This window comes from Triturus cristatus, chromosome 9, assembly GCF_964204655.1.
Source record: "Triturus cristatus chromosome 9, aTriCri1.1, whole genome shotgun sequence".
Lineage (NCBI taxonomy): Eukaryota > Metazoa > Chordata > Amphibia > Caudata > Salamandridae > Triturus > Triturus cristatus.
The window spans coordinates 343,730,914-343,755,532 of NC_140592.1; the positions used below are offsets into that span (position 1 = coordinate 343,730,914).

General features: G+C 46.7%; 1 protein-coding gene across 2 annotated transcripts in view; it reads left to right on the forward strand.

Moving 5' to 3' along the window:
* RAD54L2 (RAD54 like 2) overlaps nt 1-24,619 on the forward strand; it is a 682,650-nt gene that overhangs the window by 274,205 nt on the left and 383,826 nt on the right. For both annotated transcript variants that reach the window (XM_085625105.1, XM_085625106.1), the window contains exons 8-9: nt 20,595-20,728; nt 21,999-22,198. In XM_085625105.1, the coding sequence (XP_085481231.1) occupies nt 20,595-20,728; nt 21,999-22,198 (334 nt within the window). The remainder of the gene's footprint in view (nt 1-20,594; nt 20,729-21,998; nt 22,199-24,619) is intronic.

Sequence of the window (24,619 nt, forward strand, 5' to 3'; positions counted from 1 at the left end):
TGCAGTCATACTTTTGTCAAGTTCAGCTGCCCAAGCCTTAATTGAAGGTTTCTCTGCTGCACCGCTTTTCATTGCAATTTCTCTTTTAACTAAGGTATACCCCAGGGTGACAAATTGTTGTTCCACTTCTGTGTGGTCAGTTGCATCCCAAATGTTAAGGAACCCCAGCGATGGCGTCAAAGTAATTTGGTTTTCTGTAGCATCTTGCATATGTGTTGTGGCCCTCTCCCATGTAGGTCGTATTTGGGGACAGTCCCATAAGGTGTGATAGAAGGTTGCCTCTTGATGACAGTCTCTCAAACATAACGTGTCCTGCCTGGCTCCCATTCTCGCTAATGTCACACCCGTGAGATACGTTCTGTGAAGGATTTTTAATTGGATTAATCTGTAACAGAGGGTGATAGCGGCTTCCCGTGTGGACATCAGTGTTGTCTGCCAGTCCTCGTCTTCGATTTGTCTAATATCAGTTTGCCACCTATCCCTAAGAGTTCGAAAGGGGATCAGGTAGGTTGTTACACAGCTTGTGGTAGGTTAGTGAGATAGCTTTGTCTGGGAGAGGTTCAGAAAGCAACCAGTCCTCCAAGGGGGATGATTCTGCCATGTCTGGGAGTGCTTATGTGAGTGCATGGTGAATTTGCAAATAGCGGACAGTCTCTCCCTGGGCTAGTTCGTACTTCACTTGTAATTCACTAAATGTGAGCATTTTACCCTGTTTTACTAAATTATCTATGTTATAAAGTTCAATTTTATCCAACTTATCAAATCCTGGTTGGTGACAGAGGAGCCCCAGTTTTTTAGAGGACCACAGGGGTGTAGCTTGAGTCAGCACATCCGTCTAACCCAGACGTTTAGTAGCTTGGTGCCAAATTTCCACAGTTGTCGCCGTAGGGCCCAGATACCTTCCTTTTTTGTGTTTGCCTCCAAACACCCCCCCTCGTCCCATCTGATATGTATCCAACATATTGGCAGGGTCTGTCGGAGAACGGTACAGCCAGTGGTTTGCAGCCACTAGTTGCGAGGCCCAATAATAAAGTCTTGTATCTGGAAGTGCAGTCCCCCATCATACCACCGCTTCGTCAGTTTATGCAGCGCTATGCGAGGCACACCTCCACGCCACAATAGCGAGCGGATCTCACTTTCAATATTTTTGAAATAGGAGTCGGGAATCGTATATGGGCAATTTTGGAGTATATATAAAAATCTCGGGAGAGCGAGCATCTTAAACAGGGCAGCCCTCCCAAGCAATGAGAGCGGCAGTGCTCTTCAATGTTTTACGTCATTAAGAAGGCGATCCAAAGGGACAGACAGATTACTCTCATAGAAGAGCTGGGGTCTGGGGTAATAAAATCTCCAAGGTACCGAAATCCATCGATGGCTACTTCAATCTCACACCCTGAGGGAAGCCTGGGAGTGGGGCCCTGAAGAACGTACAGCACTGATTTAGTCCAATTAATGGAGTAGCCGGCATATTTGCCGAAATTTGTAAAAATATTTAAGAGTTTGTGCATTGAGGCATATGGGGATGCTAGATATATTAGGATGTCGTCTGCGTATAATGATATCCTATCTTCGTTCCCTTCTTCCCATTTTAGTCCCCTCAGTACTACATCTCCTCTCACCCAGGACGCCAGTGGTTCTAGCATTAAGGAGAAAAGCAGGTGGGATAGGGGGCAGCCCTGCCTGGTGCCCCTGCTTAGTTTAAATATTCTGGAAGTGCGGTCATTAACCCTTACTTGCCCCCTCAGTTCCGTGTATAGTAGCCCAACCCAACCCCGAAATCGCGGGCCAAACCCAAGTCGCCCCAACACCTCAAAAAGATAGGGCCATTCTATGGAGTCAAATGCCATAGAGGCATCAAGGGAGGCACCACTGCATTTTCTGCTGTATACTTTTGACGGCCTAAGGCATTATGGATACAACGTATATTCAGTGCTGTATTCCGTTCAGGCATAAAGCCGGATTGATCAGCATGAACCAAGGATGTGATTACTGTCACCAAGCGAGGAGTTTAGCTAGGATTTTAGCCTCTGCATTAACTAAAGAAATAGGTCGATAAGAACTGCACTAGTCAGCGGGTTTTCCCGGTTTGCGGATTACGGCAATGGAAGCCAGACATGGTCTTCCGGCAGGATGCCCTTCTCTAAGCTTTCGTTATACATGTTCTTGAGTTGTGGCGCGACTCATAAGGCTGTGTATTTGAGAAATTCAATATGGATACAATTGGGTCCCATTGCCTTCCCTGATTTGAATAGTGTACATGGCTTTGCAGATCTCTTTGTCTGTGAAATCTGCTTCCAAAACTTTTCTGTCTTCCTCAGATTAAGTGGATAGTTGCATGTCAGCTAACAATTGCCGGGAGTCCACCGCCGTGTAGGTAGTTGAGGAGGTATAGACTGCCTCTAAATAGTCAGCAAACGCCTCTGCAATTTCCTGGGGATCATAGAGCTGCTCCGCTCCTTTATTAGACAATTTGAATTTGGGTACCCAGCGCTCCCCCTGCTCGCGCCTCTCTAGCCAGGCAAGCATTTTCCCGGCTCTATCTCCCCACTCGTATATCTTGTGGTGTTTGCAATAATCTAGTCCGGGTCCTCTCTCTTGCCAAAGAGTTGTAGTTAAGTTGCTTGATAGTTAATTGGTGTGTATTGGCCACCGTGGGGGAGGTGGTGTTTTGTGCCTCTAGGTGCTGAAGATCACTCTCCAATTGTGACAGTTGTTGATTTTATTTTCGCACATATTCCACTGTTGGTGCCAAAGCATAACCCTTCATCACATCCTTGTATGCTTCCCATATTATCTGAGCTGATTCTACAGATCCTACATTTTCAGTGAAATAGTGGTCCGTTTGCATAAGCAAGTTTTCCCTTATATCTGGAACTTTGAGCAACCAGGGAATGAGGACAATAGTTTTGTTTTGCTTTTTATTGTAATTTGTAAACTCACTCCACACTGGGGAGTGATCTGAAATGCCCCTCGGAAGACCCCTTGGGTGCCTAAAACGTCCGATATTTGCAAGATGGGTAAGAAAGTAGTCTATGCGAGACACTCTTGAGTACACTAGAGTAATAGGTATAGTATGACATTTCTAGTTGCAAAGCCCGCCACATCTCAGTCAGCCCCATGGCCCGCGTGAATTCTGCCATCTGAGTGTTGGGGCGTGTCAGGGGTCGCTGCGAATATCTATCTCTTACGTCATCCATAGTCCTATTAAAATCCCCCCCCCCCCAATATCAGAGTGCCAATGGGGAGATCTATCAGTATCTTCCCCAACTCACCAAGCACTTCTTTACCCAGTGCCGGGGGAATATATACTGAGACCACATAGAGCGGCTTCCCCTCCCAGCTGGCCTCCAAAACTGCAAACCGCCCCTGAGGATCCGTCCATGTACGGTTGGGAGTAAGTGCTAGGCTTCTCTGTACAAGGATACCCGTGCCTCTTGAGCCTGAAGTAAACCCGGCATGGACCAGGAGTTTATAACCCCATCGGTTAAGGGCTCTGCAGTTCTTGCCTACTAAATGTTTTTCCTGCACCAAAACTAGATCTGGGGCCTGTCTTTTGAGATATTGTAACACTACTCCACGCTTTATTTTCTCCCCCAGCCCATTTACATTCCACGTCAGAATGGATAATGATGTTCCTACCGTACTCCCCATTACGAGTTGTGTGGGAAAATTATGAATGGATCACTGAGTAAGTCTAGATGAGCAACCACTGCATCTCCCAACTCTTTATCTCTGCGCTTGAACCAGCAATGATTTTGGGGCCTTAAAATGCTCTAGATACCTCCATATCTGTGTATCCTGCCATTAACTTGACAACAAAGCTGACTAAATCTGACACATGAAAGTTTGTACTTTGAAAATAAACAAATAAAACAACCCTTGCGACATGAAAGTGACTGCTTTCTTGTGAAAATTGTTCTTAGTGTGGAGTTGGTTTTGTATGAGAAATTGAAAAACTGCAAATATTTAAAAATTGCTTTACTTACCTTTTCTCCAGGAAATGTCCCAGTCTGATATCTAGACATATCACATTGAGTAGAAAAAGTAATCCACAAAGTAGTGTGAAAAGTCATCAAAAGTAATCGAACAGTAATTTCCACCGTATTGAAAGTATTTACAAACCTGTAACAAAGTCATTTTTATTCAGCTTGCTTGTATTGTTCAACATGTCCTGAAAAGTATCATTTACACTTACCTACACCAGGCTTGCTTGGTTCTAGAAAATAAATATAACTAAATAATATTTTTATACAAACAAATTGTTCTGAGTTCAGTCTTTGATGTGTGGCATAATTTGCTTCCTGATTGTGTACAACAAATACTTAACACTACCCTTTGATAAAGCCTTACTGCTCACCCACATTACCACAAATAGAGAGTAAGGTGCTTTCTACTTTTACCTCTGCCTACCTTTGGGGTTCCACTGGACTCTATACCTCATTTTTTTATAGTAAATACAGAGCCAGCTTCCTTCAAACTTCCATCCTGTGGCAAAACAACGGCCAAATCGACATGTAGAGTTAAGCTGTTGAAGAAGAGTGCAATAATTCTCTTGTGGCATGCAATATACATGGTGCCGTGAAAAGAATACTCTTTGATACCAAAAAGAAAATGGTAAAGTGTTGTGAATTGCAGTTACAATATGGTTGTATTGGGATTTTTCTCAGAGATCAAGTACAAGAAACAACTACAATTTAATCAATCCACCCTATTCACACCGGACAACCCCCAACCACCACCCGACCTTCCCCGCAACCCATCCTGCCATGCAAAGTCTGCGCTGCAAAACGAAATCATTGTTTGCTCCTGCCATAGTCCATACATTCCCCAGAAATTATTCCACCTTGAGTTTACTTCATGCCTGGATTGGGTGAATAAGCTAATTTTCTTTCTGCACGTAGTACAGGTCCAGTTTGATATAATATAGGATGTATGGTCCTCACAGTTCTAAAGGCAGCACAACTCTTGAAAGTTTTTGTCCATATAGTCCAATGAGATACCTCATTGTTTTCTATACTCTTTTTCTTTCCTTGTGCCATCATGGTCATTCTTTCCATCGCTAAATGCCATTGCATTTTTCCCAGCAAAAAGTTTCCATCGAAGTTCTCTTTGTCCCCAAAATAATTGTTTCGATATGGGCTGCATTTGAAAGATAATTTTCCCCTCTCTGGAATGGAAGGGGTACATTTCTTCCTATGGTGTACCCAATAAGATTACCTCTTGGCGCCAAGCTACTCTTGACCCAGCCAGCCTCCTATGTCACCTCAATTAATGTGCCCCAGAAAGCTTTTAAGCATGTGCAGGGCTAGATTATATCTTGCTGGAACACCATCTGTCCACTATTGTGTGCCTCCTTTCTATATCATAGCCCCCAGTTGGTCTCATGTGTGTCTTGTATAGAATTTAATTTCCCTCTGCGTAACTAGTGGAATTGGTAGCTCTAATAATTACATATTGCCATTGCTCCCCATCGAAGATGATTCCTGCTTCGTTTCCTCAGGCTCCTGGAAAATGAATTTGTGCCCTGCCATTGTCATTTTGAGTAACCGGTAGATGTCCCTCGCGCAGGGACTTAGCTAGCAGTGGTGCCGCCGGTGCAAAGAGGTGGGAGGGAGGCCATCTACAACAGCCTCTTGAGCCCTGAGAGGGCACCTAAATAACCATACTGGAATTCCAAGGTGAAGGAGCATTAAAGATTAATTTAAATTTTGTTTTCATCCTGCCTTATTTGATGTGCGTTGAAAGACAGAGGTTAAATGTCAATGTAGTATTTTGACAGATTGCTGCTTATTCTTTTAAGAAGGAGACTGGTGTTTACTTTTCTTTTGCTTACAGCAAAGCATGTCAATTTTTTAAAGTGAACTATGTATCTGAAAGCGACACGTTAGTGATAGATTCCTTACCTTAGAATATCCCCAGGTGTCAGACTGGATCCGGAAAGTCAGCAGTACCCCTGTGCGTCGGTAGGCGTCGTTGTGCGGCTCCACGTACGTCGCTGGCATTGTAGTCGCCGAGATGACGTCGCTGGAGCTACTTAGACGCGCCCAAGCGCGCTGACGTCAGTTCTTTCTTCTGCGCAGATCCGGAGAGAGCGGTACCCCCAGTCAATTTTTGACTGAGTTTTTGGGGACTTTTGTCTCTGTTATTATGAGTCTGACTCCTGGTGTATAGGGATGCCCGATTTTAAGTCTTGCGAGGCTTGTCCCCGCATGATGTCGGTGACTGATCCGCACCGCGAGTGTCTCTACTGCCTGGGGCGCGACCACGACCCCTCGTCGTGCCACAACTGCCGGGCCATGGCTCTGAAAACTTTGCAGGAGTGGTCCCGAAAGTTGCTTGAGGCCCGGGAGTCGGCTCCTCGCCGTTCAAGGTCCTGGTCCCGTGATAGGTCAAGGGACTGTTCGCGGAGCCGCCACCATCGTTCGACGAAGTCTTTGCACTCTGGTTCAGGTAAGATGAAGCACAAAAAGTCAAAGAAGCGGCGTCGCTCTTCGTCTAGCCTGTCGCGCGACATGGCTGAGGGTGCGGGTGGCGCCACCCCCGTGGCTCCTAGGAGTCTAGGCAGTTGCCGATGGCCTACCCGCCTTTCCCCGGGTCAGTTGGCGACTCCGGCCGAGCTGCAGGTATTCCTGTCTGCTATGGCCCGCCTATTTGGCTAGTCGGGCCTTGCCGGCGTGCCTTCGGGCCTCACAGGCCTGACCGGGGGTCCTTGCCTTCTTTCTCGTACTACCCCTCCAGCCATGCCACCTCAGTACCACCACATGTCGGGGGATCACTTGGCACTTCTCCAGCAGGAAGTTGTGACCCTCTTGGCCAAGGGGGCCATCGAGCTCGTTCCAACACCAGAAGTAGTTTGTGGTTGTTATTCCCACTACTTCTTGATTCCAAAGAAAGACAGGGGACTGCATCCTATCTTAGACCTTTGGAACGTCAATTGCTTCCTCCGGAAGAAGAAGTTCAAGATGCTCACACTTGCTCAGGTCTTGTCTGCCCTAGACCCGCAGGACTGGATGGTAGCGTTGGGCTTGCAGGACGCTTACTTTAATATCCCCGTCCTGCCGGCCCACCAGCGTTACCTGCGGTTCACGGTAGGCCACGAGCACTTTCGGTTCACCGTGCTCCCTTTTGGCCTTAACAGTGCCCTTCGGGTGTTCACAAAAGTGATGGAGGTGGTCGCAGCTCATCTGCTCAGATCAGGGGTTTCAGTCTTCCCCTATCTCGACGACTGATTGTTGAAGGCTAGCTCGCCCCAGGCAGTCGTCTCCCACCTCCAGACTACGGCTGACCTCCTGCATTTGCTGGGGTTCTCCATCAATGTGCGGAAGTCGCACCTGATTCCCTCTCAGAGGCTCTTCTTCATAGGAGCAGTTCTGGACACGGCACAGTTTCAGGTTTATCCTCCCGAACAGCGAGTCCTGGACATTCGGGCTATGATTCCGATCTGTCCTGGGTTTCGGTCAGGATGACCTTGAGGATGCTGGGCCTCATGGTCTCCTTCATCCTACTGACAAATAATGACAGATGGCATATGCGGGCTCTGCAGTGGGACCTGAAGTTCCAGTGGGCGTAGCATCAGGGCAACATGTCCGAGTATGTCCAGATCTCGGAGGGCACTGCACAACAGTTGCAGTGGTGGGTCAGCGGCAGATCACTCTCCTATCCCCAACCGGAGCACACAGTGATGACGGATGCGTCCCACCTGGGATGGGGCGACCACATGGGAGAGGATGAGATCCGAGAACGCGCAATGTCAGCAGTTCTGCGCGTTGGAATTTCCAAGGCGGCACTCGCTCTGCAACGCTTTTCATCACAAGTGGAGTTGCGGTCTATTGTATGCCTTTCCGCCTATACCACTTCTACCCAGAGTGCTGAAGAAGAACAGGCGCGACTGGGCCCAAGTCATTGTTGTGGCCCCGTCTGGGCTTGATGAGTTTGGTATCCCAAGCTACTCAGTATTAGCATGGATCCCCCGATCCGGCTGCCTCTTCGGGAGGATCTTCTGTCGTAGCAGCAGGGGACTGTCCTCCACCCGAACCTGTCCAGCCTCCACCTCCTTGCGTGGCGATTGAGCGGCGACAGTTGATTCCATTTGACTTGCCTCCTGAAGTCTGTGATTCATTCTGGCAGCCAGGCGTCCCTCCACTAAATCGGTATACGCCTGCAGGTGCAACAAATTTGTGGCATGGTGCACAGCAAAGGCTGTGAATCCCCTTTCTGCTCCTCTTTCAGAAGTCCTTTTGTTCCTTCTGTCTTTCGCCTGGCAGGGCTCTGGGCACTATTAAGGGCTACCTTTCTGCAATCTCGGCCTTTCTCAGGCTCCCTGATCAGCCCTCTCTTTTCAAGTCCCCTGTTGTAAAGTGATTTCTCAAAGGCATCACTCACTTTTTCCCTCCTATTCCTTTTGTGATGCTGCACTGGGACTTGAATCTGGTTCTTACCTATTTGATGTCCGCTCCCTTTGGGCTGCTGCAAAATTGTCCTCTTCGTTTATTGACTTTGAAGACTGCTTTCCTGGTTGACATCACTTCCGCTAGGTGCGTGAGTGAGCTCCAGGCTCTTTTCTGTAAACCTCCTTTTCTGTCTGTTCATTCGGACAAGGTTGTGCTTCGCACTCATCCTTCCTTCTTGCCAAAGGATGTTACTGCCTTCAACATTGGGTAAACTATCACCTTGCAAAAACAACAATTGATGGACAGAATGCAGAACAATGTCATACATTCACCCCAGTACAGAGATCTGGGCCTAAATCCATCGTTTTTTTGCTGACCATGCCATTCCAGTTTGAACCCAGCCATATGCAAATCAGTCTTGACCCTGTTCCCCATGGGAACAGTCCAGCCCGAACTGCCAAGCCAGGTCTTCCCTGGACTGGAAACAAGCATCCTAGGACCGGTTTCGGGCTTTCAGCCCTCGTCAGCCAGGATAGCTTGATTCCAGTGGCATGGAGAGCAAGGGACTCACGTCTGAGCATACCCTTCCCACTCGGGGTGACAAATGCAAAAACAACAATTGATGGACAGAATGCAGAACAATGTCATACATTCACCCCAGTACAGAGATCTGGGCCTAAATCCATCGTTTTTTTGTTCACCATGCCATTCCAGTTTGAACCCAGCCATATGCAAATCAGTCTTGACCCTGTTCCCCATGGGAACAGTCCAGCCCGAACTGCCAAGCCAGGTCCTCCCTGGACTGGAAACAAGCATCCTAGGACCGGTTACGGGCTTTCAGCCCTCGTCAGCCAGGATAGCTTGATTCCAGTGGCATGGAGAGCAAGGGACTCACGTCTGAGCATACCCTTCCCACTCGGGGTGACAAATGCAAAAACAACAATTGATGGACAGAATGCAGAACAATGTCATACATTCACCCCAGTACAGAGATCTGGGCCTAAATCCATCGTTTTTTTGCTCACCATGCCATTCCAGTTTGAACCCAGCCAAATGCAAATCAGTCTTGACCCTGTTCCCCATGGGAACAGTCCAGCCCGAACTGCCAAGCCAGGTCCTCCCTGGACTGGAAACAAGCATCCTAGGACCGGTTTCGGGCTTTCAGCCCTCGTCAGCCAGGATAGCTTGATTCCAGTGGCATGGAGAGCAAGGGACTCGCGTCTGAGCATACCCTTCCCACTCGGGGTGACAAATGCAAAAACAACAATTGATGGACAGAATGCAGAACAATGTCATACATTCACCCCAGTACAAACTATCACCTTGCCCACTTTCTTTCCGCCTCCGCACCCTTCCAGAGAGGCTCCACCGCCTGGACCCAAAAAGTGCGTTCTCATTTTACCTGAATCGCACACAACACTTTCTGGTGGAAGACCAGCTCTTTGTTGGATACGTAGGCGCCGAGAATGGCCGGGCTGTACACAAGAGGGCTAACTCCCCCTGGGTTGTCTTGTGTATCAAAGCCTGTTATTCTCTGGCTAAAAAGGAACCTCCGGAGGGGTTGCGCGCCCATTCTTCCCGGGCGACAGCAGCTACTACTGCATTGGGAAGTGATGTCCCCCTGCAAGACATCTGTCAGGCAGCCACGTGGGCTTCGCTGCACACTTTTACTAAGCATTATTGCTTTGACAGTCAAGTCCGGAGAGACTACACTTTGGCCGTTATGTTCTCCGTAACTTTCTGGTGTGATTTTGGTTCGCAGACCCACCACCGGGGTTGGTATTGCTGGGGTATCTATTCTAAGGTAAGGAATCTATCACTAATGTGTCTCTTTCAGATGCACAAGTTACTTACCTTCGGTAACGATATATCTGTAAGAGACATTAGTTAGTGAAAGATTCCTTACCGCCCCACCCATCCTCCCCGTTCTGTGAACTGATTTCTAGGGTTCAGGTCATCCCTTTTAGGGCCCTAGTTTCAATGCACCAGTGGTCAGTATCTTGCATGGCTCTGCGTTACTGGTGCGGAAAGTAGTGTACAGAACTGACGTCAGCGCGTGTGGACGCGTCTAAGTAGCTCCAGCGACGTCATCTCGGACACTACGACGCCGGCGACGTACGCCGAGCCACACGGCGACGCCTACCGACGCGCAGGGGTACTGCTGCCGAAAACTTTCCGGATCCAGTCTGATGCCTGGGGATATTCGAAGGTAAGGAATCTATCACTAACCAATGTCTCTTACAGATTCGTTACCGAAGGTAAGTATCTTGTGCGACAGTCCTACTGGTGTGAAAGGAAAGGCTCTATATATTGTGTTGTTTTCTTCTCACTCTGCAACACACATATCACTGTAAATGAATGTTGGAAATATTTCTAAATAAATAAACATTTAGAATAGCACGTGACACACTTTTTTTTCTCATTTTTAATTGTAATGTAAACAAAGATTTTAATAGGATCAAAATAAATCAAGACACTTTACTTGGTGATACATAAATGACAAATATTCACTGAAACCCAGTTTCCACTCTTATCATTTGTGTGCTATATAGTTTTATCAGTCTGACTGTATGTCTATGAAAATTTTGTGGTAATTCCAATGAAAAATATGCGGTTTAATGGCAGTGACTACCTCGTCATGCTTTAGTAACCTACTCCACCACCAGTCTTAATGTTTTTCCAGCAACACTGCCTACTAGGGCCACAGAAGCTCTTACAGCAATGAGAGCATGCTGTAGATTCCATACAATCCCCTTAGCTGTAGGAGTGAGACTTCAAGCAGCAGAATCTTTTGAAGCAACTCCTGGGGAACTTCGAAGGCCTCATTGAGCATGCACTGAAAAGCCAAGAAGTATGTGTAGGAAAGTACCCCTTTGGCATGGTTACCCCCCAATATTTTGCCTGACTGGATAATTGACTGAGTGCGCACTGGGTTCCTGCTAATCTGGTTCCCAGTGCCTGTCTTCTTTCCCAAAACTGTACCTTTGTTTCCACAATTGGCAAACCTCTTGCTCACAAAGTCCCTTGTAAAAGGTACCAGGTGTCCTAAGGGCCTTGTGACCAGAAAGGGCCTCGAAGGACTGCAGCATGTATTGTGCCACCCTAAGAGACCCTTCACCAAACACAGGCAGACTGCCACAGCAGCCTGGGTATTTTGGTGCAAATTAAAGTGAAGAGTCGACCTGGTACACATCCCTGTGAGCCAGGCCTACCAGCACTGCAAGAGGTATAAGTAAGTCACCCCTAAAGCAGGCCTTACAGCCCTGAGGCAGGGTGCACTATGCCTCATTTGAGGGCATAACTGCATGAGCAGATATGCCCCTATAGTGTCCAAGTCTATTGTTAGACATTGTAACTGCACAGTGAAGCCATAGTGAGTACACAGGCTGGGAACTTGTCTCTGCGAGCTCCACAGCTCCATGATGGCTTCACCGAATTCCAAGATTTTTGGTACCAAACATCACAGTGTAATAAACCCACACTGGTGCCAGTGTTGAATTTATTAAGAAATGCACCGATAGGCACCTCAGATGTGGCCCCCGAAATTCTACGAACTCTCTAGTGTGTGCCTGACTGGTACCCACTATATATGTTTCTGACTCCCTGAAGTGAGAGCCTTCTACTCTCGTGGGTCAGAAACAAAGCCTGCTCTGGCTGGGGGTGCTGCACACAAGCAGGAACCTTGTAGAAAGGTGGTGAGCCTCAAAGGCTTCCTGTCTTTTGTTATGCTGACCAGGGCCTCTCCAGCTAGTGGAGATACCTGCCCCCCCTCCCAAGCCCCGTTTTCTGACGGCAAGGTTGGTGGGAACATTAGTAAGCGAGAGCTGTGTGTTCCCTCCCAGCCAGGGAGCCCTGAGCTGAAGCGACCCCCTCCTTTCAGAGTCTTCCATATTGTTTTGAGGGACTTTAGCCAATAGGGTTAGGGATATGCCCCCTCCCCAGAAGAAGTGGCCATACAAAGGAGGTAGGCATCCTAAAGGTAAGAAGCCCATTAGCTACTACCTTCTGACGCCTGTAATACCCCTCAAACTAGTATTAGGGGCACCCCTGAACCTGAATACTCAGATTACCGACCTATAAAGAAGAGCCGATCCCTGCACGACGAGAAGCTCCAGCCACTGAATTGGTCTCCGCACTGCCAGCCTGTCTGCAAACTTCGAACTTTGCAGCTCCCACGACTCGTCCCGCAGACCAGCGACCTCCAAAACCCTGGGAGGACTGCCTGCCTTCCATAAAGACTCCAGATCTCCTGTGGACAGCAGACCTGTCCAAAAGAAAAGTAATCTTGAAGTCCAAGGCTATGCCTGTGGAACCGTGAACCCAACTACCTCTGCCGCCTGCAGCCTCTATACGACCACCTCCTCGACAGCACCTGCACTGGAAAGCTGTTTCCCGACGCCAAAGGACATCCCTGCACCCGTAGCCCTTGGCCCTTGTGGAGTTCAACCAACGGGGTCTTAACACTCCAACACATCCCAACTTACTTGTGCAAGTGTAGCTCTCCTTTGATTGGACTCCTAGCCTGAGCCTACAGCCTTTTCCTGACTTCAAGATTCCCCATTGGCTTGCATTGGGTGCCCGCTGCAATGTTGGTAGTCTGCACCCGACTGCCCCTGTGCCTGCTGGAGGTGTTAATTTGGTGCAGCCTGTGGCTCACACTGTGCTTACCTTAAGCCCCAGATGCTGGGTTGCCAAACTGTGCTGTTTACTTGTAAGTTGTCCCCTTTACATTGCCCCTTTTCTCAATTGGATAACATTGGCACTAGATACCAAGTTTGACCTTGAAATGCAGCTGGTAGCTCAGTTTTGTCATTTACCTGGTACTGATTCTTTATGCAGAAACTCAATATCATAAATCGTTTACTTACCTGCATGTTACTGATTGTGTTTCCTCAATAGGATAACATTGTATTGTTGAAAAATGCACGAAGTATCCACATTTTACATTTAAAAGCACTGATATTGAAAACGTATTTACTTGCAACAAAGTATCTTAGGTTCTATAACATAAATATACTAAAAGTATTCTTTTTACAAACTATTGGTCTTGAATTATAGTCATTGAGTGTGTGTATCATTTATTGCCTGTGTGTGTGTACAACAGATACTTAGTACTGCCCTCTGATAAGCCTAACTGCTCGCCCACACTACCACAAAAGAGTGCATTAGTATTGTCTACTCGAGTCTCTGCTAAACCTCTGGGGATCCACTGGACTCTGTGCACACTATACCTCTTTTTGCTATAATATATACAGAGCCAGCTTCCTTCAGTACGCATGCTCACTTTTGGAAATGCAGAGTGTGCCATTCGGCCCTAGCTGCCTGACATCAGCAGAGGTCAAAGAAGAAGTTATGCCTGTGCTGCTGGGTGACTTCTGAAATCAAGACAGTCCAAGTAATCATTGTGTTCAGCTTGACAGGAGGAGAGCAAACAATGGCAGTTAGAACGTGCTAGAAAAGGGAAAATTAAGGATTGTATTGTTATTTAGTCTTGTGCTAAAAGAAAATGCACTGGTAACTTCAAAACAGCTAACACACAATTCTTCCTTGTTAAAAAGTTGTAGGAGATGTTATCCTTCTGAGTTCCATGGGAACTGTCCAGAATCTCAGAATACAAGATGTTTCTCCCCAGAATTAGATACTCCGAGAGGGGGAACTTGAGTAACTGTTATACACAGTACAGTATCAGAGATGGGTGCGCCAACAGATTAATATGGAAAGCCTAGCCAAGGGTTTAACTTGGCTCTAAGAGCTCAGACACGCGCTGAACCGTGGAAAGATTGGACATTAAAATCTTCCCACAGATATTATGTAAAAATAGCATTTCTTCACCTTAGTACAGCAGATTATATCAGTGCATTGAGAGGCGTTTACTAAAAGTAAGAATGTTCAAACGTGAACTTGGAAACATTCACGCCCCCCCCCACTCCAATGACGATACCGTTCGTGAACTAAGAGGCAAGGTATTTGTCTCATGCAGGCCTTATATTCCTATTTCACACTGAGTCACATCATAGTGCATTAGCTTAAAAACAAGAGAGATATTCGTACACATATTCGAAGTTTTCTCATGTGCCGTAATTAAGAAACAAATAGGAGGCAACAAGAAAAATTTGCCTAGGATTACACAATTTGATCAAGTGGCTAAGCCAGGATTGATATCAGGTTTTCTGGTTTTACATTGGGTAATTCATCAACTAGATTGGTATTCCTTTCTTGTTTGTGATTAACATCAAAGCTTAATGTTTTGTCTTCCATTCTTGGTGCTTGAGGATAGAGTGTTGGGTAGTGTGCAAAAGCCACAGGAAAGCTCAGCTCATTTTGGACGAGATCCCCTCCCTGGTTGGGTCGAGGCTTGGCCTGTCAGTGTTCTCCACCAAACCCCCCGTCCCCACCCCGCCACCCACTCCAACAACGGTGGTCAGAAATCTGGGGATGTTGTTCGACTCCCAGCTCTCATTTTGAGTGCAGGTGTCAGCAGTGGTGAATTCTTGTTTTTGGATTTTTCATATGTTAAGGAAGTTTCTTCATTTGCTTCCTCACGAGCCCCAAATCACTGTGGTTCGATCACTGATTTTATCCAGACTGGACTAAGCTAATGTTCTGTATTTTGGCCTCCCAGAATATCTGATCCAGCGGTTACAGGTCATGCAGAACATGGCAGTACGCTTAATATACAAAATTCTGAAATATAATTCAGTGTCAAGTTTTTGGTTTAACTCCATTGGTTGCCAGTCCACCAACGATCAAGTATAAAGCACTGACCTTAACACACCAATCCCTCCACTTCAGTGGACCCAGGTATCTTAATGGCCGTGTCAAGGCAAACTGCCCTGGGAGGCTTTTGCGATCCAGCGCAGCGAGTCTCATTGTGACCCCCTGCTTTCGGAAACAACTAAGAGGTGGTTCCTCCTTCTCCATCAAAGCAGTGAATATGTGGAATCGGATTATCTTAGACAGATCCACGAAGAAGTGAGATTCAAAAAGGAGCTGAAACATTCTTACTTGGACCTAAGGGGAGAGTATGGACAATGACCCCATGCCTACTTACCAGCGGCATACCTAAAAGTACAGAGACACTCTTGAGTAGCTGTGCGCTAAAGAAATGCTGCATTCATTCATTTTGGGCTTAAGGGCTCAAGAGGATCTTGTTCTGAACGACAGTCTAGCATCTGGTTCAAGCCTTCAGTGGCTCACCCATCTCTATACTCTGGGTATTCTGTGCCTGAAATAGCTTGAATGCTGCCACCAGTGTGATTCCTGTTTTGTATGTGAGGATTTCTTAGTTTGCACAGCTGATTGCCATCTTTTACTTGTGCTGCGTGTGAGGGGAACCTAAACTGCTGCCAAATGCTGCATATTGGATGTGTGTGTGTTTACAAACCAGTTTGGATTGTTGCTGCAGATGCTGTCCATGTTCGGTTCATATGAGTGAAGCTTGCATTGTTTCTGACCAGATCGGTATGTAATATGGGTGTGAAAGAAGCGTTTACTTCTGCCTGGCACTGTACCTGTTTTGTATGTGAAAAGCTTGCTCTGCTGGGAGTAAAGCTTGCACTCATACACCTCAGTGCTGTTCCTTACACTTGTACCGAATCTGACATGCTCCTTGTTAATTGTATCCAAGGGAGGTGTTAAATGGTGCTGCCTAGTGCCACACTTGTTGCGAAGCTTGCACTGGCTGGCTCTCCGGTATCAGACTTGTTCCTTATCTTTGAAGCAAGCTTGTAGTGACCCAGAGTGCCACACTTATTCCAAGTCTTCGAAGGAAGCTTGCACTGGCCCTGCAATGCCACACTTTTTCCATGTCTTTGAATGAAGATCTTGATGCTCTTGACCAGTGCTGGATGTCTTATGCATGTAAACTAAGGACCCCCTGCTCTCCTGCCTCCTGTGCTCTATCTATTTCTGTGTTTTCTGTGGTCTGACTAAAGACTGTTTAGCTGTTTCACCAGCCTCGTTCTTTCTCAAAAATAATGCGTACTCTTGCTTAGAGAAAACGGGCTTGGGTTAAGCCCCCTTCAGTTATTTATCAGACAAAGTGTCATTCAAGTATTAGTTCAGCTCTTCAGAACAGCATACATGCAATTGGGATGTGGATCAGCCATTACATTTGATGCCAGTATTTGGCTCTGCCTAGTACATAACCGCTGTTATTTAGGAGTCAGCCTGCCTGAGTAACCGTATTTTCTCTGCTTACTCTGTTACTGTGCATCCAGAGAAGTTAACTTCAGGAGATATTGCCTTTAGTTTATCCCCCAGCAAAACTCACCTGCAAATGCAGACTAGTGTTAATTGAGTAATAAGAATATCAGTAGCTACACGGCCAATGGTACTGGACTACAGCCTTTTTTTATGCAGAACACCAGGCATCGCTGCTGCAAGCTTCAAAGTCATGCCATCATCTTGAAACGGCATTCTGCTTACTTTTGTTTTTAACTGTTCCAAGATGGCAGAACAGTTTGAAGCTGGACTTCTTACTTTATTGAAGCGCATGCCTGCATTAGAATATGCTTGTACTACAAAGAAAACCATCAGCTTGCTTTTTAGAAGGCAAGTGGAACTTTTATTTTATGCCAAGACTCATTTGATAGAGACATCTAGATGCAGATTCCTTACCTTTGAATTTCCCAGGTGTCAGACTGGATCCGTGTAGGAAAGTAGGATCTACTTTCATGGTCACCCCCGCTTTTTGCTGGCGTCATTGTTTTTCTGACTAGTCTGACTGGGATCCTGCTAATCAGGACCCCAGTCTCTCTGCTTCTACCCTAAATTGGGCATGTTGAATACTTAGGTACACCCCAGATTGAACTCTAAGGGGATCTGATCAGGACCAGCAGCCTTACTACATGGTAAATTTTGCAAAGCACTCATTATTTCCTCTTGTGTCAAAACCATCTCAAGTGCCCCCCTGTCAGTTGGATCAACCCGCTGCAGGGGTATCTTATCTAGATACTCTTGCATTGCCATCTGCGTCCCTAAAGATTCTTTACTATAAAGCTGTTGATAAAATTGCCGGAACGCCTCTCGGATCCCCGGGGAATCAGCTACTATACTCCTATTAGCATCAGAAATTTCAGATATCTCTCCTGCAGCAGCTTTTTGTCTTAATCTCACAGCCAGGGTATGCCCCACCCGCTTGCTAAACTCATGGCACTGCTCTCTTTTTGCCCAAAAAGTTTCTGCAGCTTTAGCACCTATCTGTTCTCTAGCGTCAGCCTTATTTACAGCCAACTGTAGAATTAAATCTTCAGTTGGTCTACCCATGTTAACAGCCGAGGCCAGCGCCTCTTTTAACTTAGTCAACTCCTCTCTGACCACATCCTCCTGCTGTGCCTCCTTCCTTTGACGAAGCAAGCTATAGCTCATGGTTTCCCCTCTAACTCCCGCTTTAAAAGCGCCCCAGACTATCTCTGCACCTGTGCTCTCGCAATTAAAATCCCAGAATTCCTTGATCCACCCCTTCATATTAGACACATAATCTGGATCATATAAAAGCCTCCGTTCAAAGGTCCAACCCCGAATTTACTTAAACCCCCCCCCCCCCCAGTGAAAGTAACTGTAAGAACTAATGGATTGTGATCCGAAAGTATCCAAGGATACTTCTCAATCCAAGAATTAGAAATAAACTGGTGTGATACAAAAAAATAATCGAGTCGGGAAATAGCCTTATGTGGTGCAGAAAAAAAAAGTACTGCCGGGGTCTGTGGGTTTCATTTAGGCCCATGCATCAGTAAGACCGTTATTACTAATCAAATTTGTTAGGTCAACACAGACCGTTCTTTTCCTACCAGAATATCTACTTCCCGAAGTACCCCAGTGCACCCCCAGCCCATTAATATTAAAATCCCCACAGATAATCACCGGGGTAGGCAACATTGCAAGTTCAGAGACCAAAAATTCGAGTATATCCGGGTCATCACCCATTGATCCATATACTGAGCATATTGTGCATTTTTCACCTCCAGCTGAACATTCTGCCATTGCCCATCGGCCCCATTGATCAGCAGATTTTCTAATAACCTTTACCTCACGTCTACGAGTGAGAATTGCTACCCCTCTTGTGCGGGTACCAAGTTTAGTATTCACCATAAGCTTGTATCCTAACTATTCCATGATACGGCCTCTTATACCTTCTATATGCGTTTCGTAGGCTCATTATGTTATGCTTCCCCAATTCTTCCCAAAAACACCCATCATCCTACCACCTTTTAGTACATCAGAACTTAGTCTTGTTCTTACAGAGCTTGTTCTACTTATGTTTTGACTCATAATGCCCATCTCCATTCCTCCCCTCACATGTTGTGCTGAGTCGTGCTGACCCATTGCCCAACACCGCCCTCAGACTCCCCCCCCCCCCCCCCCCCCTTACAACCCTTACAGGCAGCCGATCTCACATCTCAAGCAGCGCCAACCTCCTAATGCCCATCTCCATCCCTCCCCTCGCATGTAGTGCTGTCGGGCTGACCCCTTGCCCAACCCCTCCCTCAGACTCCCCACCCCCCCCCCCCCCCCCTTACAACCCTTACAGGCAGATAGGTCAAACATGACCTATATATGGCAGCCGATCTCACATCTCAAGCAGCGCCAACCTCCCCCCCCCCCTCAAACCCTTAAACCTAGATGGACTCACCCCTGTATATCAATCTAAACCAGTGACAAAAACCATAACACCAACCCTTAAGACAATTAAATAACCACCAAAGCAGCTTTTGTCCTTCATATCCCACAGACCATGTCACCATCCAACATTAGTCAGCCGGAGTAGAGCCCCCTTGTGTAATACGGCCTGTACCACTCCGCCCCCTGGCCTCCTTAAGCTCAGTAAGATATTCCTGTGCACTCTAGAAATTTTGGTAAAAACATCATCTTCACCACATTACAGCGGCCTACTAATGATAAATGTAAGTTGTTGATTCTATCAAAATCAGATCTTGCCTTCCTAATTACCGGCTCGATGTTCCTCGCTACCAAACTCCCCAAATTTGGCATAATTGTTATTCCTAAATACACTGCTGATTCTGTTACTCGAGGATCATCAATAATAGCGTGCCTGTTCTTTATGATTTGAGTTTTAGCTCTATTTAGTGCGTACCCTGAGAATCTACCGAAATCTTGTGCTACCAACTCCACCACTCTCAGTGCAGTAGAAGGATTTTCCACAACGATAGCAACATCGTCCGCATAGGCTAAAACTTTAGTTCCAGGCCCTGACACACAATAGGCTGAATTCCGTTATTAACCTCGAGTAGCTGTATTAGGGGATCAATATATATATATATATAGCAAATAACAGGGGTGAGCATGGGCATCCCTGCCTTGTCCCCCACTCAATAATAAAAGGTGAGGTACAGCCACCATTTAAGCTTAGGCGAGCTATGGGTGCCGTATATAGTGCCTGAATGGCTTTAATAAAACCACCCCCCAGGCCAAACCATTTCATTGTTTCCCACAAGAAATTCCAGGAGACCCTATCAAATGCCTTCTCAGCATCCAATAGCAAAGCAGACATAGAGTCCCCTGAGATCTGTTGCATCAAAAAGCGTTATTACTCGACGGACATGCTGCGTTGTTCCCCGGCCGACTATGAACCCATGTTGGCAAGGGTGAATTGTTTTCCTCATGATATTGTTTAGCCTTGTGGCCATAGCCTTTGAAAAGATTTTAACATTGCTATTTAAGAGTTATGGGCCGGTATGAGCCAGGGCCAGGCTCTCTCGGTGATTTGTCTTTTTTTTTTCTTTTTTTTTTTTTTTAAACCACTATACCCGAAAATTCAACTATATGAAAAGTCAATTAAAAAAACTATATAATTGAAATGCTACATAACAGCAATATAAATTGGAGAAATATTTTTAATTATAAGCATGATAATTAGGTGAACGATTGAGTTAAGATTGGAGACTGACTGAGTTTCAGGGAAAGAGTTGGGGCAAAGATTAGGGTGAGGATGAGTTTGGGCCAATGTCATTGTTAGGGTAAAAACCCGGGTTAAGTTTTTGGTTTAAAGTCAAACATTATATAAGGATAAACAGTATGTGTGTGTTGCTCTTTATTCTTTGTCTCTTATCTCAGTTGTTATACTTCTGATTGGTAAACTAGAAGCTGAATGTAATCTTTTTCTGATGTGTTTAGACATTGACTGGGTAACATTCTAAACATTGCTTCTTTACATTCATGTGGGGTATTTACTTTTTTTCTTAGGTTAATACTCTCCAGAATTGGCTGGCGGAATTCAACATTTGGCTACCAGCACCTGAGAGCCTTCCTGAAGAAAATAACCCAGAGGAGATATCGCCACGCACCTTCAAGGTTTACATCCTTAACGATGAGCACAAGTAAGTTTCAATCCTCCACTCTTTCACCCACCTTTTTTCCCATTCAAACTTCTAAAGACTATGTGGCTTACTAACCTCACCTTCTGTTAACCCCCAGATATTTCTCTATTCTCTTGCTCCAGTCTTCCTCTGCCGTCATTATTTTCTTTATCTGACATCAGCACCTCATCCTCCACACCTGCCTTTGAGCTACTTGGCTTTCATCTCTTCAGTTACTCCTCACCTCTTTCTACGTTAGTCATCTACCCATTGTCTGACCTCTTAAATATCCCGGATCTCTAAAAATGTCTAGAGTTCCCATTCTTTGCAGCCTTCCCAGCATTTATATAATAGAAGCTCTTGCTCCTAGTAAACTTTTACTCCTAATTCTTTAGCCTACCTTTCTTTGTTTTGCTTTCAACATAAATGCTACCTTAACTCCTACCTTGTGCAACTCAAGTGATCGACTCGAAGTCTGAACTTTGCATCATGTCATTCCCTTGACTTCAAAATTGACTCGTTCATCTTGGCTGTTATGTCTCGTTCTTACTTTCTATATCATTGGCATTTCATTAACGTCCTATATCACGGGCATTTCATTATCTGCTCCTCATTGAATTCAGTTTGATTTCTTGATCAGTCAGTGGTAAGGAAAGTGAGTTGTAACTGTTGTGAAGGAAGACCAGTCATTTGTGGGTGTAAGAGAAATGGAGATAATTGCCAGTGCAGGTAAGATAATATGAAGTGAGTAAGGAGCAAAGTGTAAACGGGATGAGTAAGATGAATAGGAAGGAAAACCAGTTTGCTGGAGGGGAGGTGGTAGATGGGAAATAGGTTATCCTTACAGAAATCAGTGTGAGGGTAACCTCGAGGTAGAAAAAGATAATGATCTCAGAGATGCAGTTAACAGAAAGGTATAAGGATTGAGATGCATCAAATACAGAGCTAAACTCCTATGAACTTCGGGGCAATAAGATGGGCAGAAAAAGAATGATAAGTCGGAGAGAGATTAGGGGGCTGGTGAGAGAGAATGTAGTAACAGCTACCTCTAAGAATGGGAGGAACTGGACAAGAAGCCAGACTGTGTGGCAGAGAGAGTGAATATGAAGTAAGACAAGTGTTGCGTGGTCGGGGACCAAATTTATTGGCATGTAGTAAGCAAAGTCTGCTAGCATGGTCGAGCAAAACAGGAAGATTGTTTGGAACAAGCCTGTGGGGGAGAACTAAAAGATCTTGGCAGAGGCTGTTTTAATTTTTGTTTGATGCTTGCTCTATCTTTACTTACACATAGGACAACAGTAGCTCGCGCAAAGGTGATTAGTGACTGGTCAGCAAATGGAGGTGTGCTGCTAATGGGCTATGAGATGTACCGCCTCCTTTCGCTGAAGAAATCTTTTACCACTGGAAGGAAGAAGAAGAAGCCCAAGAAGAATGTGGGGCCCGTGATCATCGATTTAGATGAGGAGGACCGACAACAAGAGCTTTTGATAAGTATGTATCTGTTTGTATACATGTATAGGTATATGCAGTACGAAACCTGGCAAAGTAACAACCGTGTTATTCACAGTAGTGCAATAGGTAATTATTCTTGAAAGCAAGTCAGGAATTGTTTTTTTTTTTTTTTACACATGTAGGGGAGGGACTACAAATTTCATGTTTGCTTTTCTGAAAGAGTAGAAGAGTGGGCAGAACCCTTATCTGAAAGAGACACGTTAGTGATAGATTCCTTACCTTAGAATATCCCCAGGCGTCAAACTGGATCCGGAAAGGTTTGCTAGCAGTGCCCCTGCGCATCAGTAGGTGGCGTTGTGCTGCTCCGCGTCCGTCGGTGGCGTCGTATGCGCCAAGATGACGTCACGGAGACTACTTAGGCGCCACCCATGCGCGCTAACGTCAGTTCTTTCTTTTTCCGCGCCTGCAAGCGCAAATCCAGTTAGAGAACGTACCTTAGTCACTTTTTGACTATTCTTTTGAGACTTTTTGTCTTCCCCCTTTTTTCTCCTGGTGCACGTAGGGATGTCTGGATTTAAGTCTTGTGGGGCCTGCCATCGCAATATGTCGGTGGGGGACCCCCACGATGTTTGCCTCTACTGCCTGGAGGCGACAACGACTCCTGGTGCTGCGGGGACTGTCGGGCCATGGCCTCGAAGGCCTTGAGGGAGCGGCGCCGGAAGCTGCTGGAGGTCCGGCACTCGTCCCAGTGCCATTCCAGATCCAGGGACCGTTCCCGGGATCGCTCGCGGGGCCGCAGTCATCGCTCCTCTGGCTCCCAAGTCTTCGCCCTCGGATTCCGGTAAGCGACGTCATTAAAAGAAATCGAAAAAGTGTGTTCGCTCTCCGTTGGCGACTCCCGAACAGGTGCAAGAGTTTCTTGCCACCATGGACTGCCTTTTTAGGCCTCTGGCCCCGCGGTCCTGTGTCCAGATCCTGTCGGGCCATCGGCTCCGCCAGCGGACCCAGCTTCGCTGCCACAGGATCCTGCGCTGTCGGCTCCGGCCCCAGCCGCAGTGGGTGCCGTTCGTTCCGCCCTTGCCCCGGTTCCAGGACCATTTTGTTCCTGCCTGGGATCCGCGTTGGGAGACAGCGCAAACCCGGCCGGCGCTGTTCACGGCGCTGTATGTTCCTGCTCCGGCTCTGCCGCCGCGGCCGGTTCCTCCTGCAACGGAGGTGGAGGATGACTAGGAGGGGTCCAAGGACCCTCTTGCCCGTCAGTGTGACTGGGTGGACAACCTGGAGGACGCCGGCGACCTCGATGCTCCCGAAGTCTGTGATGTCATTCTAGCTGCCAGGCGTCCCTCCACTAAGATGGTTTACGCCTGCCGGTGGAACAAGTTTGTGGCATGGTGCAAAGCTAAGGCTGTGGATCCCCTTTCTGACCGAACTCCTTCTGTTCCTTCTTTCTTTGGCGCAGCAGGGCTCTGCTCTGGGCACTATCAAAGGTTATCTTTCGGCTATCTCCGCCTTTTTACGGCTTCCAGATCAGCCTTCTCTTTTTAAGTCCCCGGTTGTTAGGAGTTTCCTAAAAGGCATTATGCACACGTTTCCTCCCGTGCCATTCATAATGCCTCAGTGGGACTTAAACCTTGTCTTGACATATCTGATGTGCGCTCCCTTCAAGCCCCTTCATACCTGTCCTTTGTGTCTTCTCACTCTTAAGACTGCTTTCCTGGTAGCTATCACCTCTGCCAGAAGAGTGAGTGAGCTCCAGGCTCTTTCTTCCAAACCTCCTTTCCTTTCTGTTCATCCGGACAAGGTGGTTTTAAGGAGCTGTCCTTTTTTGCCAAAGGTTGTCACGCCTTTCCACATCGGGCAGACCATCACTTTGCCCTCCTTCTTTCCGCCTCCGCATCCTTCAAAAGAGGAAGAGAGGCTCCACCGCCTGGACTCAAAACGTGCGCTCTCGTTCTATCTGAAGCGCACACAGCAGTTCCGGGTGGATGACCAGCTCTTTGTTGGCTACGTGGGCGCCAAAAATGGTCGGGCTGTGCACAAACGAACCATCTCTCGGTGGGTCGTTCTATGCATCAAAGCATGTTACTCGTTGACTAAGAAGGAGCCTCCTGTGGGGCTGCGTGCCCATTCTACCAGGGCAACAGGAGCCACTACTGCCTTGGGACGCAGCGTTCCCTTGCAGGACATTTGTCAGGCAGCTACGTGGGCCTCGCTGCACACATTTACCAAGCATTACTGCCTTGACAGTCAAGTCCGGAGGGACGGCTTCTTTAGCCGTTCTGTTCTCCGTGACTTTCTGGTGTAATCCTGTTCGCAGACCCACCACCGGGGTTGTTATTGCTGGGGTATCTCTTCTAAGGTAAGGAATCTATCACGAACGTGTCTCTTTCAAATGCACAAGTTACTACTTGTGCAATGATATATCTGTAAGAGACATTAGTTAGTGATAGATTCCTTACC